At 41.4% G+C, this 13,735-nt stretch overlaps 1 protein-coding gene across 1 annotated transcript; it reads right to left on the bottom strand.

Annotated features, from left to right (window-relative positions):
* Nucleotides 1-4,779: 4,779 nt before the first annotated feature.
* Nucleotides 4,780-12,024, bottom strand: rhcgb (Rh family, C glycoprotein b). Its single transcript, XM_030096542.1, has 11 exons — nt 11,754-12,024; nt 9,575-9,767; nt 9,263-9,413; nt 8,602-8,749; nt 8,348-8,514; nt 8,032-8,169; nt 7,700-7,836; nt 7,260-7,384; nt 7,058-7,131; nt 6,601-6,668; nt 4,780-5,925 (listed from the first exon to the last, which is right to left on the bottom strand). The coding sequence occupies exons 1-11, from the start codon at nt 11,971-11,973 to the stop codon at nt 5,892-5,894; spliced, it is 1,455 nt and encodes a 484-aa protein (XP_029952402.1). The 5' UTR covers nt 11,974-12,024; the 3' UTR covers nt 4,780-5,891.
* Between the last annotated feature and the right edge of the window lie 1,711 nt (nt 12,025-13,735).

Here is a 13,735-nt window from a genome sequence, read left to right as displayed (position 1 = left end):
ACTGGTTTAATGGTACACACACCCACAGACAAACTATAAATTTATTAATACTCTCGATGCAACTTAATCATCGTAAGTGAGAACCTCATGTTGGCTTTTTATGCTATAAGGCTTCAGGTGGCACAAGCTGAGTAATATTCACGAGCACCAGGGACATATATGTTGTTACATTAAGGCAGGGGTGGGGAATCCTGGTCCTGGAGGGCCACAGACCTGCATGTTTTCCATGTCTCCCTGCTTCAACACACCTGAATCGAATCAAGATTCATGGCCAAGTCCAGCAGAAAGCCAGATAACGAGCCTCATTGCAATCAGCTGTGCTGAAGCAGGGAGACATGGAAAACATGCAGGTCTGCGGCCCTCCAGGACCAGGATTCCCCACCCCTGCATTAAGGGGACATGGGATTGATTCATATTAACTAGAAGTTTTCTTTACTAACCCTCAAACTTAACCCTGACTTCAACTTGATATGTTACGCAAACCTTAAACAAAAAGTGTGTTGATTTATCTTGCTCATCTTTTTATTTTAAATTTCACGGGAAAGGTAAGTTCTCACATACTGATTTATTTTCATTTCCTCCAGACTAAACTCAGTGACAAATCCTCATCTAACTAAAAGGTGTGGTGGTTGTCCTCTGAAATGCTGGTGGTTTGATTCTCCTTCTCCACCCGTCTGTAAGTTGATATCTTTCAACCAGACACTGAACTCCACCTTGTCCCCCAGTGGAGGTCGATCACTTCGCACAGCTCCCCAACATCAGTGGAGGTCAGTGATGTGTTGGTGCATGTTTGTGAAAATGCAGAATGAGAAGTGATGTTGTAGACCCAGAGAAGAGCATGTGCGTTTGGTACTAATAGGGATCCAGCTGAACTTTGAAACCTTAATATTAGCCTGACTGCAAATAACTACAACAGTTTAGCATTAAACCAACAAAACTATTTATTTTCATGACGTGTTCCTCAATTTTTATCCCCACATGAGTCAGCTATGGATCAGTGTGCAATCAGGCTGAAGTCCCCACCGGCGGAGAAACGTGCCTTTCAGGACTTTACCTTGACTGACAGTCATTTCCTGCAGACTAACTCTACAGTCATCTACTTACCAAACTCTTACTCCAATCCTAATCTCACGACTGCCCTCATAGGGACTTGCTTTTTGGCCTCCAGCACCATTAAAGTCCCCACGTTGCTGTGAGTATGTTAGCAGATCCCATTCCCCTCAGTATTAATAAATACACATCCATACACACAGGCTCACTCAGACTCACACACATTCATGGTCAGAGATACGGGCTCTGGCCCCCCGGACCTCCCGGGTGATCCGCAGTGGAGCGTGTAGCCACCTGTCAATCACCAGATCCCGGTCGCCTTAAGAGAGACGTTTCGTCTGGGACAACGGCAGCCCGTCCCTCCCCATACATTCTGCCTCCCCTAGCAACCATGACCGGGCGACTGAGAGGCTTTGTCCCCTCACAACAGGAGTCCACCATTGAGCCCAGAAGCCCGTAGCAACCAGAATTAGAGGGTGCCAGAAAGGGGTCTTTTCTGTGAGACGGGGGGTGAAAGCTCTGTTCTTGTCCCCACGTCTGGGATTCATATCACGGGCCTGAATGGCGTCCCCTCCTCCTTTTAAATGCTGGTGTAACGGAGCGTATGAAGGGGCTAGCGGCGAGCGGATAGGATCATGGTTAATCTGCTGTTCCTCTCCACTGTGGTCCGATAGGGACACTTAAGCAGCCTCTGTGGCGTGGGGAGGCCTGGAGGTACCTGCGGTGGCCTGAGCTGGGAGGCTGACCCTGCAGGTTGCATACTGTGGGTTGTTTTTTTTTTGTTTTTTTTTTTTCTCAATGGTGGAAGAAACACTGAGATCCTTTAATTAAATCAACATTATAAAAGGACTCGGTTCCAGCCGGCCTTCACACCTGCATAAGACCACAAAGATAGAATCAGCAAGCATCAATACCACCACTGGCTCTGGGATTAAAAATAATGGTTGCCTTTTGCTGATATGTTATCCCTGGCATCACTGTGCTGTTTATACTGATGCATCAGAGCATCAGCAAAAATCTGTTATGTAATTGCTCAAGATGAGCGAACATTAAATAGTCTTGAAGTCACGTTCCAGTCCACACCAGCACCAACATCCTCAATTTCAAGGAATTTCCACAAAAACATTGAGTTATATGCACACAGTGGAATAAATGTATGATTTCTGTGATGCAAATTCAGTTATTAGCAGCTTTATGTCATTTTTATCGGCAATAAATCATACTTAGTGAGTTGATGCTACTTTTGTATGAAAAATGAGAAACTATACAGTTCATTAATTGTTGCACAGCATATAACAAAATATTCCCTACATTAAAATGTGCCTTGAATTGAAAAAATACATCTTTATTTCAATACAAAAAAACTTAGTTACATTTTGCCACTAACAGAGAGTTGGATTAGATCAAAGAAAACATATAAGTTTGTGCTTTTGCGACACTCGATCAATTGAACTTGTCTTGCTGCAGAGAGTGTATTTCAAATGGTATGATATATGAGATATTTTGAGGATCAGTCGCAGTGATGGAGCCACGTGCATTTGAAACGCTGATGGTGTCATTGTATAGTTTAGTATTGAGAGATTACGACAGCCTTACCATTTGTGTTGAATCGTTTCACATGAGGTTTGTCGGGCTGACTAACGTGGGAGAAAATGGAGGATTTTTGTCCAAGATACTTGTGAATCTGCTGTTCCCAGTCTGAGAGTGGGAACTGTTATCTGCATTGGCTGGTTGGTGGATTGGGCATCACAAAGACAGGCCAGATCCTAAATGGTCAGAAAGGTTTTCGAGCTCCTGCTGAGAAATCACCTTCAGGGGAAACTGAAGCCGCACAAAAACGTGAGCAGATTAAGTATAGAGAGAAAAGAGGAAGGGCTTGAATAGTTTATGAACAGATTTATAGACTCGTGGTTGCTTTCAAAAGGAGCTTTTACAGCTCTCTTTATAACAGTGTGAACATAGACCCCTGAATACGACTCTCAGCCAGTGCAGATCCTTGTAACTGTAAAGTGGATTCACTGAGGTTTTACCAGGGTGATTGACACATGACCGCAAACTGGAAGATTTAAATAATCACTGGCGAGCATTTCCAACCGACATGTTGTCTCAATTGAATAATGTGGAAAATAATGGGCTAAAAAAGCCAAATAGCCACACTGAGTTGCGGCAACATGACCTCCCATGACGCGTTCAGTCCGGTGTTGCTCTGCGCATTTTACATGGCCACGTATGGAAGATTACAAACTAATCTCAATTTACAAACAACATTGCCGGCATGCAGAGAAAACATGCTTTTTCTGGTATGTTCTTTATCATTAATGAGCGTCTCTGCGGCCCCCCTGTATGGGAGTATGTTTTGTGCGGCTCCCATTCTATACTGCCATCCCGCTCCCTCATTCCCACCCTCTCCTCCTCTCCACCTGTCAATCACAGGTCATGATTGAGCCCGGATGGCAGGCAGTCAGTCACCAGCAATGGGAGTGAGGCCTCTTTCTCTGCGCGTCCCTCCCCCTTTTCATGCCCCTTTGCGTCCTCAAGTTTTTCCACATCACCTTCCATGTGGCCTCGCTTTCTTTTTTTTCCGCCTTACAGTTTTGTTTTTTTTTTTTTGCCACATTTGGAAACAGTCTGCTTTACAAAGCAGGCTGCTTCTCTTTAAACGTGGATTTCGAGGCCGGGCCGCCTCGCCCTCAGAGGTGAAGGAAGGCCCGGTATCATTTAAAAACAAGTCTGATGTAGTTTTAACAGGCTTCTGCATTTGCCCTTTAAGTGTCTGATGAATAAACATGAGCAGAGTTGGGGCGGGAACTGCATGGGGGTAGCATGAGAAGAGGCCTGGTTTATGTGTCCCTGTCTGTATGTATATATGTGTGTGTATGTATATTGGGGGGCTACGGTGGGCATTGGGGGAAGCCTTTCTTCTCAGCGGGGCTGCATCTCGTTTAATTGGAGCACTTGTGGCACCATTACCTCCTTTACTCAAACACGCACTGATGACAAAAGAAAACAGCGTTAAGCCTGCCTTTGTTAGCGCCAAGACTGGATGAGGAGATGGATTCCTCGCCGCTACTCATGTGTGGGAATCATCCACACTCCCACCATGGGCCGCCGCCGCCGCCGCCTTCAAACCCATAAAATGCCATCGACAGGTGGGCAGAAGACAGAGCGCACGGAGCAGGCATCACCAGAAAGTGACGGGCAGATGGGCCGCTCGCAAGAAACGGAAGCACAAACTGTGGCGAAATTATTTTTAGCATTTATCAGCACAAAGGCGTCACATTTATTTGAATGCTGTTTATTTGAGAACAAATCTATTGCAAATTTCCGCATATAAATGTGCACAAAACATGCCCTTAAAGTCAGTGTTTGACTTCAGAGGGTTTTTTTCCTGATCAGTCAATTGAACAGGATTGACTTGAACACATGTTTTCCGCCTGGTCAGTGACCTTGCTCTTCTGGATCCCTTTGACAAAACGTGACGATTATAAGGCGGCGCTCTATTTTGTTTTTGGTCACCACAGAGTCCCGGGAGAGCAATAAGGGTGTGACCTTTACCCTTCCCTTCGACCTCGCTCACGAGGGGACGCCACATGAGTCCTAAACGGCAGAAATGAATGACTTCTGAGGGGTTTTGTTATTGGTCAATCTTCTAATCATCATTATTCATTTTATACGATCAATACTTAAAGTAATAACATGGATTGAGAAAAATGAAATTACAGTTCACACTGCTATTATTTATACTTTATTAATAATTTTTTAAGGAATTTTCAAAATTACAGTGCATTTTAACAAACATTTGAAAACAGCAAGACTTTTTTTTTAAGTGTAGAATGAATAAATGTACAAATGTCAGCTTTTGACACGGTGATTCCTTTCAACTTTGACAGTGCAAATGGAAATATCCCATAACACTTGAATTGACCTTGCTCATTTACTCAGTCACCAATCACACAGAAATTTAAAAAAACTGAAACATTAAAACCATTAAAAGCAAATCTGTATTTTTTTAACGCTGTCTGTGAGCACAGACGTACTTCTCCACATCCACAGTGTGTTACAGACCATTCGTTTGGAGCTTACGTTGCTATTTTTAATGAACAGAGAGGTCAATGTAAAGTGTCATCAAATATTTTCACACCACAGCAGAACATAGTTTAAAGTTCTTCTTTCACAGTTCTTTTTTTTAAATTAACATTCACAAAAAGTAACATGATAAATAAGTCATAACATTTCTTTTCCTTCTATGGAAATAAACACAGAAAAAGCAAAACATACCTGAAACTATGTGCACTCTCTTCAAACCTGTTCTATAGTGATGAAGGAGAAAGAAAAGCTCCAGTGGAAAATCCTAAATGTGCAACTAAAGCAAACGTAACACAAATCAGGATGTCATTTTTTTTTTCTCTTTCTGAGTTGTTAACATTTACATTGAAGTTTTCAGCCATCATTCCTTGATTCATAGAAAAGAAGAGAAACATTTTGTTGTTTCTATGTTACCCTTCTGTCTGTCATAAAATTCTCTACAAATCCCCCCAAAAAATTCTCTTAATAAATAGAATGTGTTCAACTCAAGATCAGTTAATTCAATAGTAAAGTAAATGCTGGAAATAAAACACACATTTCCCCACTGTATATTCACATTTGATTTATATTGACAACATAATAAACCAACCAAAAGTTTGAACACGGGCTGAGGCTGAAAATCCTGTTAGTGTGAAGACAACCTAACAATTTTACTGTTGGGCTTCACTGGTGGGACGTAACTATTTCGAAGGAAAATTTCTGTCCAGCAGGAAAATTAAAGGAACAAATGAACCACTTGTGATGGAAGTCCAGCATCAGTTCTGCTCCACTGTGAAGTTTGACTCCGCTCTGGAAAAAACAAAAATACAGAATGATTTCATTGGCTTCTGTTACCAAATGACGTGTTTATGAAAATGAAGAGACTTAAATCAAATGAAATGAATTTCAATAGAGACAACTTCTTACATTTGTCTGTGTTTATCATGTAATCACTGCTTAGAGAGGATCACACGGCATTTGAGAGCAGTTTATTCAATCCGGCTGGATCCATTGCACATTTTGACCAATAGTATCATTTTTATTTCCACTGTAAACAGGATTTGTGTTGCAAGGGCCCCAAGGTGACTTTGCAGAGCCAAGCACGTGCAGGTGTCCTGTGAATCCTCCATCAACAAACAGCACAGGTGAGCTTTACTGAGAAGCCCGGAGCTCGGGATATGCTGTCTGCGCCTCACAGGCATGTCGGCACCGTATCTCTGCGACTGTCGCCATGTCAGTCCAACCACATCCGCACGTTGTGTTGAGGCCATAGGAAACACCACAAACAGATCATTCCAACAAAGGAACAGGAGTTACAATGAGCCACATAACAGCCGAGTTCCCGGATTGGGCTCTGCTGCCATCAAGAGGACGCTGGATGCTACACGTTTCTCACCAACAAAGGCGGCGGCAGCATGGTGTGTTTTGGCGTGAGAATGGCAGGCCTCCAGCCGTGAAACATCAATAAACAAAACAGACACTTACATATCTTTGTTCTGCATGTGGTTGTTGTACTGCAGGATTGGTGGGATGCTCTCCTCGTCCTCTGGCAACTGCAATTACAAAACAAACCAAAATAAACACCGTGATTCCACAGCGGGTATACAAGGAAGCTGTCAAAATATGAGATCTTATGTTCAATTGTTTATTGCTTGATTATAGAAGAGAGTAACAGCATAACGCTAAGCGTTTTGTTGATGTAAATCATGGACTTGTGAAATGTTTCCAACCGTGAACTGCAAGAACCTGTTTGTTTACATGTCTGCGAGCATTTATCACATTTCAGTATTTCCTGCAACGCGTAGTTATCACATCTGTTTGATAACTATGATGCCACACATTCATTCTGTGCATCTTCACACCATGTCTGAGTTCAGATTTCATTGTACGTTTCTTATTTCAGCATGTTTCAGCCTTTTGATTGCAACAACTCATCCCTCACCTCCCAGTAGGGCTCGTCATCAAAGCAATTGTCGTCAGCGACGTCTCCCCAGATCGGTAATCTTAAAATAAAACCTGATGAGAGGAGCACAACACGCTGTCACGCCGTGTAAACACCCTTATTTGACTCAGACAGAGGACTGAAGAGATAATTAGACGGTGGTGGGAGTTTGATAAAGCTTGCTGTGTTTGTCGTTCCTTACCAACGAGGATTCCTCCACCGACGCCGAAGCAGATGGCCACACAGAGGCCGGCCGCCTGGTGGCCGCCTTGCTTTGTGGGTACCATGTTTTTGTAAGCGCCCTCAAAGTCGAAGGTGTTAATCAACCTGAGAAACAGCAAGAAAGAGTGACCACAGTGTGAGGTTCTTCAGAGATTCTGCACATTTTAGTCCCAAGAACACAACTTTTGCATTTTCTCTCTAATTTTTATGTTACAAATTTGAGCAATTTATGGCACGCTAGACTTGGCTCCGAAGACCAGTTGATGTTTTATTGTCTGTCTGTGTATATTTTGTGTATGTCTTTGCATTATGATGGCACAGTAACATTAAATAAAGCTAATTCTTACCATTAAAGATAGCCTCAATCAACTTTATTTAAAAAACAAAAGCACCCATAACCACTGGTTTTGGAAAACTCACCCTTCGGTGCCATAAACGGATTCTGAGGCAGCTGCGGCAGTAATGGCCCCCACAATCCCACCGATAACTCCCGGCATGGCGTGGAGGTTGTGGATTCCACATGTGTCCTGAATCTTCATGTATTTCTCCATGAACGGCTAAAAAGAGATAAATAAGGCTGTTATTAAAAATACTTTAACCAATACGCTTGAATAAAGTACAACTAACAAGTGAAGAGTCTAAATAAATGAAGGAATTCAAAAAGAGGGTAAATATGCAGCATATTAGTTTTTTCTATGTCTGCACACACAAAGCAAAATTAATAACACAGCGAAAGGAGAAACATTTCATACTGTGAGGTAGATGTATCCGAGCGTGGAGACAATACCGCAGCAGAACCCAACAATCAGAGAGCCGTAGGGCATCAGCATGAACTCTGCAGCCGTTCCCACTGCGACGCCTCCAGCCAGGGTGGAGTTCTGGATGTGAACCTGAGGAACAGGTGAAACACAAACAGTTAAAGTTTTTACTGAGAGAGGAAAAAAAAATCATCTGAAGTGTCTGATCAGTCTCATTTTATCATGATATGGCAAGACCACATTGTGCTGTTCCATCTTTACAACCAAATCCACACACATGCACAGCTCATCTAAATGTGTGATTTTCTACCATGTCTAGTTTTCCGTGTTTCTGGAAGAGGCTTGAAATGGCCACTGTTGTGAGCACGGTGGCCGCCAAGGCCAGGTATGTGTTGATGGCTGCTCGGTGTTGTCCGTCCCCATGGTCCGTGATGGCTGAGTTGAAGCTGGGCCAGAACATCCACAGGAAGAGGGTCCCTGTGGAGAGAAGCAGGGTGAGCAGGGTGCAGGGTCAGCCGACCTCAGGTATCCAATGTCCCCAACGTGGAATCAAACTGGACTCACCAATCATCGCAAAGAGATCTGAGTGGTAAACAGAGCCCTGCAGACGGCTGCTCTGGTCCAGACATGGCCGATAGAGCATCCATGAGATGGAAAGACCATAATAACCTCCAAATGTGTGGATCACCATAGAGCCTCCCGCATCTCTGGCCTTTGAACATTACAGCAGGAGCAATGCTTACATTCAATACACCAATAAATAATATTAGCAGACTGACTTAAAAATTATGAATTTAATATGATTTTGAACATGTTGTTGTGTTCATAACAGTGAAAATAGCAAAATCTCATTTATGTAACTACATAATCAAAAATCTCCCATGAGGATTTATCATGAATTTTGACATTTCTAAACGCTAAGTAAAAAAATACTGTTTTCACAATCTTTAATTCATCCCTGTGTTGGCTTAAATAAGTAGTGATAATATTGCTTGTCATTTATCTGTAGATTTGTGTTTGGTTAATTTGAGGGAAATAAGATTTTTCCAACAAGTAACCTCAGCAGCTCCCAGTTGAATTAACATATAACAATCAGCAGCTAATTCATTTTTTTTCCACTTCATTTTTCTATCACGTTTTGTCATAAAAAGCAGAATCTAAATTGTTTAAACCCCTGCTGTGGTGAATGGGGAAAGATAATAACACATCATATCAGTCCACTCACATGTATGAGGTCCAGGATGATGTATTCCTCCACAGCAAACAGTGTGATCCCAAATAAAGTCAGAACCATCAGCTGGACAGGACTGACTTTACCCAGAACTGCCCCGTAGGCAATCAAGCAGCCAGCTACACAGAAATCTGCATTGATCAGGCTGAGGAGGGATAAATGGCAAAAAAAAAAAAAAAAAAATGTTGAGAACATCCTGTAACATTAAAATGATCTGTTTCTCTGGAATGAAAAATTAAAGAAAAGAAAAAGTAAAAACAAGCACTGAATTATATCATTAAAAAAAGAGTGAGGGTCCACATTTACCTCTCCACTCCTATCTTGATCTTGCCGTCAGTGTAGTCCAGGGAGTGGAACCAGCCCTGCATCAGCAGCGCCCACTGCAGGCCGAAAGCAGCGATGAGGAAGTTGAAGCCCACAGCTCCAAAGCTGTACCTCTTCAGGAAGGTCATCAGGAAGCCGAACCCAACGAAGATCATCACGTGGACATCTTGGAAACCTGACAGAGGAAGAGGAAGGTAAGAGCAGGATGAGATTTTAGGCCAGAAGGAGAACTCTTTACCCAAACATACTGTTTTATTTTTTTTATTTTTAAAAACGCACACTATAAATGAAAAGGGACATTTTTGGAATATCAAATACTAGTAATCTATTGGCTCCCCAGCTGTTATATTGGATTTTATCACTGTCTTATGCTTTTTTTGTGTTGCATTTTATTGTTGTTCTCTTTATTTAGTGTTGTCTGTCTATCTATTTGATGTATTGCATGAAACATCAAATATATGAGGAATAAATCCACTCTTGAGTTATTAATTGTGACCTCTTGAAGTGTCTTTACTATATACCCAAAAAATAGAGGGAAATAAAAACCAATGTGTAATTGCTGCATTCTTCTCAAATAAAATGATCTATTTTATATGTTAATCAAATTAAAACCACCCACACAGTCACAACTGAGTCCATATGACAGAAGGGAAACTCTAGACAGACACGTTGCTTCTGCATCAGTGTTATGTAACCCGAAGTCAGCAACATCAGGCATGAGTGTAATGACAGGTTGAAATATTTGCCTGCGGGTGTTTACTGTCACTTTTGGATTGCACAGCGATATGTTTTGAGAATACAGAGTCAGGTCAGGGTACCTGTACGAGTGATGTTTACCCGGACTGAAACAAAACCTAACATAAGAGTCGCACTGTGTTTTATTCAGGATTCGTTGTCCTCTTTCAGGGACTTTTATTTTCATATTTTTTACATACACTCACACATATCCAGTCAAATGTCTGTTTTTGTTTGTTTTTTTTTAACTTTTTACCTTTTGACAAGTCCAGAAAACCTGGGAAACATTTATAAGACCCACACGTTTCTATTTTTAAACAACATCTCTAAATTTACTTTCAGACTGACCAGGAGTATAGAAGAGAATAAAAATCTCTCAACTGATGAAACAGAAATGAACAAAGTCCCACATGACGTTTAATCACACCTGACATGTTTGGGAACTCTTCAAAATTATTTAATTTACATGAAATGTTTTCTTCTTAGCGTTGAGTCACTGACATACACGTTACATGACGAAAGAAAGTTTTTAAAAACATTCATCATGAAATAATTTCCAGTCCATATTTAAACTACAGGGAAACATAAAGCTCTGCCTGTTTGACACAGACGTTGACCCCCAGAAAGAGACTCAGACACCAACAGTCTGCCTCTATTATTTACAATACAATACGATCGGCTCCTGCTGCAGCGTGAAACACTATAGTTTCCACAAAAACATTCACAGCAAGTCACCAACTGCAGCTTAAACTTTGAGTGGATGCGATGCTGTTAAAATCACAGTCAACAATGATTCAGACTATCCAAACAAACCAGACAGTAGATAATGTCCCCCGGAAACAAGCCCGGGCGATTTGAACGTGTTTCTGGGTGTTTCTGGTTTCTGACTCCAAACTGTGTCAGAAAATACATTTATCATCTGACATCCAACACCACATGTGAGATGGGCTCATGATAGCCTGACACGGATACCGTGAGGCGCTGGGAGAGTGGACAGCCATCCACAACCACACCCATACAACACACACACGCACACACACACACACTCTCACAACAACAAACACACAAAAGTCCTCTGATCCAAACAAACTGACGAGACTTTTAACCAGTGTCTCCTCCACATTTAGAGACATTTCAGTTATAAAGTGGAAAAACCTCAAGGGAGTCAATTCTCTGGGGAAATACGCTCCTGCGGGTGTGAGATGTTTGTCAGCAATGAAGGTGCATTCTCAAAGGTCAGCACAATATGTGGACAGCCGTCCACTTGGCAACAGAAGGAGAAGCAGTTTTGCTCAAATTGAAGGACAGGACACAATGCCAGACATTTACACTGTCTGGGTGTGTTCAGGTTTAAGGACTGCCATAAAAACAAAAGTCACATTCCAGAGTAAATCAGAAGAAGAGGCAATGAAATGAAGTCACTTACTTGGATATCTGAAGTAGAAGTCATTCTCAATGTCGGATATGTTTTTCTCTTTCCTGTACTCTACCCAGTGAGTGTCTGATTCCTCGTTGTATCGGATAAACACTCCAAACAAGATGATCATAGCTGTTTGCCACACAAAGCAAACTGCCGGGAGACTCATACGGACATTGGGGTTTTTGGTACGGTCACAAAACTCCCTGAAACTTTGGACACCACCCATTCTTTCCAATTTCTCCTCTTTTAAAAAAAAAAAAATAAAAAAAAATTAAGATATGATAATTTCCAAGCAGGTGAGTTGCTCAGCGAAGCCTCCCTCTTCAACAATGACACAACACGTCAAAGACGTGAGCATCTTCAGCTGAGGATGGGGGTCTGCTTTCAGGACACTCCCACTGCCACTCCTTCCACGCTGCACACATGGATCAGAACATGTGCTTTGGACAATCTGTAATATGTGCTTGTAATTTTCCTTTCAGTGTTAACACTTTAAACAAAGACGCAGGCAACAATGAATAAACATGATGTCAAATTGAAAAACGTGAGACGGCAACGTGTGATCGGAAAAAAAAAACCCCAACACACTTCTTCTCCTGGCCCGACAGGAGAAATGTGACATTTACAAAGACATCTTGTGTTTGTTTGCTTTATTTAAGTCGAACATGGCTGTGATCGATGGATTAGTTTGCATTTGAATATTTCTGAAAACTTCCTCCCTGAACACAAACACAGAGAGCCACGTCTAGTTGTCAGGAGGTGGTGAAAGTCTCAGCTCCTGTGAAGCATTAACTGTAAATAATGCACATCCATGCAGGGCCCTATTAGGAGAGATGCACGACTGGTTTGACTCAGTCAACCATCACAGACGCACAGTTCAAGGTGGAGATAAGTGTCCACTTCAGTTTTCCTGTCTTTTTTTTTTTTTTCCAAAAACATAAGTTGATATTTTTACACTACTACGCGGCGGAACTATTAGATGATCAGTATGACTTTTTCAAGAGTTTTTTTTTTTGGTTATGTTATATTTGTGAACAGATATAGGTTTAAGAAAGCTTATACGGCTGTCGTTATTTAACATTTTGAGCATCTTTTAGCTATTTAAAGTAAAGAGATTGGCTCAGTATTTTACATTTCATACTCATCATATCTATTATGTGGACTATTACCTCAAATTGAAGTGTAAAACAAACTTCTCCTGGGCCTGAGAGATATGTTGTTTAAATGCTGTCAGCAGGGTTTTTATTTGTTTCTTGTTTGCAGGTTACACAAACCAGTTGTTGGCTTCAACCTCAGGATTTCCTTGAAATGCTGCCAAAAATACTGACAAGTGCAATTTGTCACGTTGCTCCACTATATGATATAATTCTACTATTTTCTTACTATATCAGTTGTTCTCAATCCTCAATAAAGAACTGAGTACTGTAAAAATGGCATAAAGAGCAGTTTATTTACGTGCATTTCCAATATATGTATCTCTAATGTTATTTATCAATAAAGAATATATCTGTCTGAGTATTCTATTGTGCGTGCAATACTGTATTCAGCAGTTAATAAATCTGTTACTTCTATCAAAAAAATTCCAGGAATTGTCTTATTAGTCATTTTAACCTTCACCTTATCCTGTTGGCCGGATTGGCTCCTCTGACAGGCCGGATTAGGCCCCCGTGCCTTATGTTTGAGAACACCGCTCTAATTCTAACCTGTGCACATCTGGATATGCCAGAGATTCCTTCCTGATAAAACAGAATATTTTATCTCTGCTGTCACTTATTCCTCATGTGGAATAGTTTTTCCCTCATAGTGGCTTTCATGCCAATGTGCCATTAGACATGTTGTGGTGCTTTGTAAATTAAACTGAATTAAATTTTAAAAAAAATTGACAACGCTATAAAGAAAAAAGCCATGAAATCCGGAAATGTAAACTGGAGGGAAATGATCTCAACAGGATTACGGTGCGTTGCTCTCATGGTCTCATTATATTAATG

The sequence above is a fragment of the Salarias fasciatus genome, chromosome 7, assembly GCF_902148845.1.
Source record: "Salarias fasciatus chromosome 7, fSalaFa1.1, whole genome shotgun sequence".
NCBI classification, from domain to species: Eukaryota; Metazoa; Chordata; class Actinopteri; order Blenniiformes; family Blenniidae; genus Salarias; species Salarias fasciatus.
The sequence above is the reverse complement of the archived record's forward strand: the minus strand, read 5'-3'. Positions and strand labels throughout refer to the sequence as shown.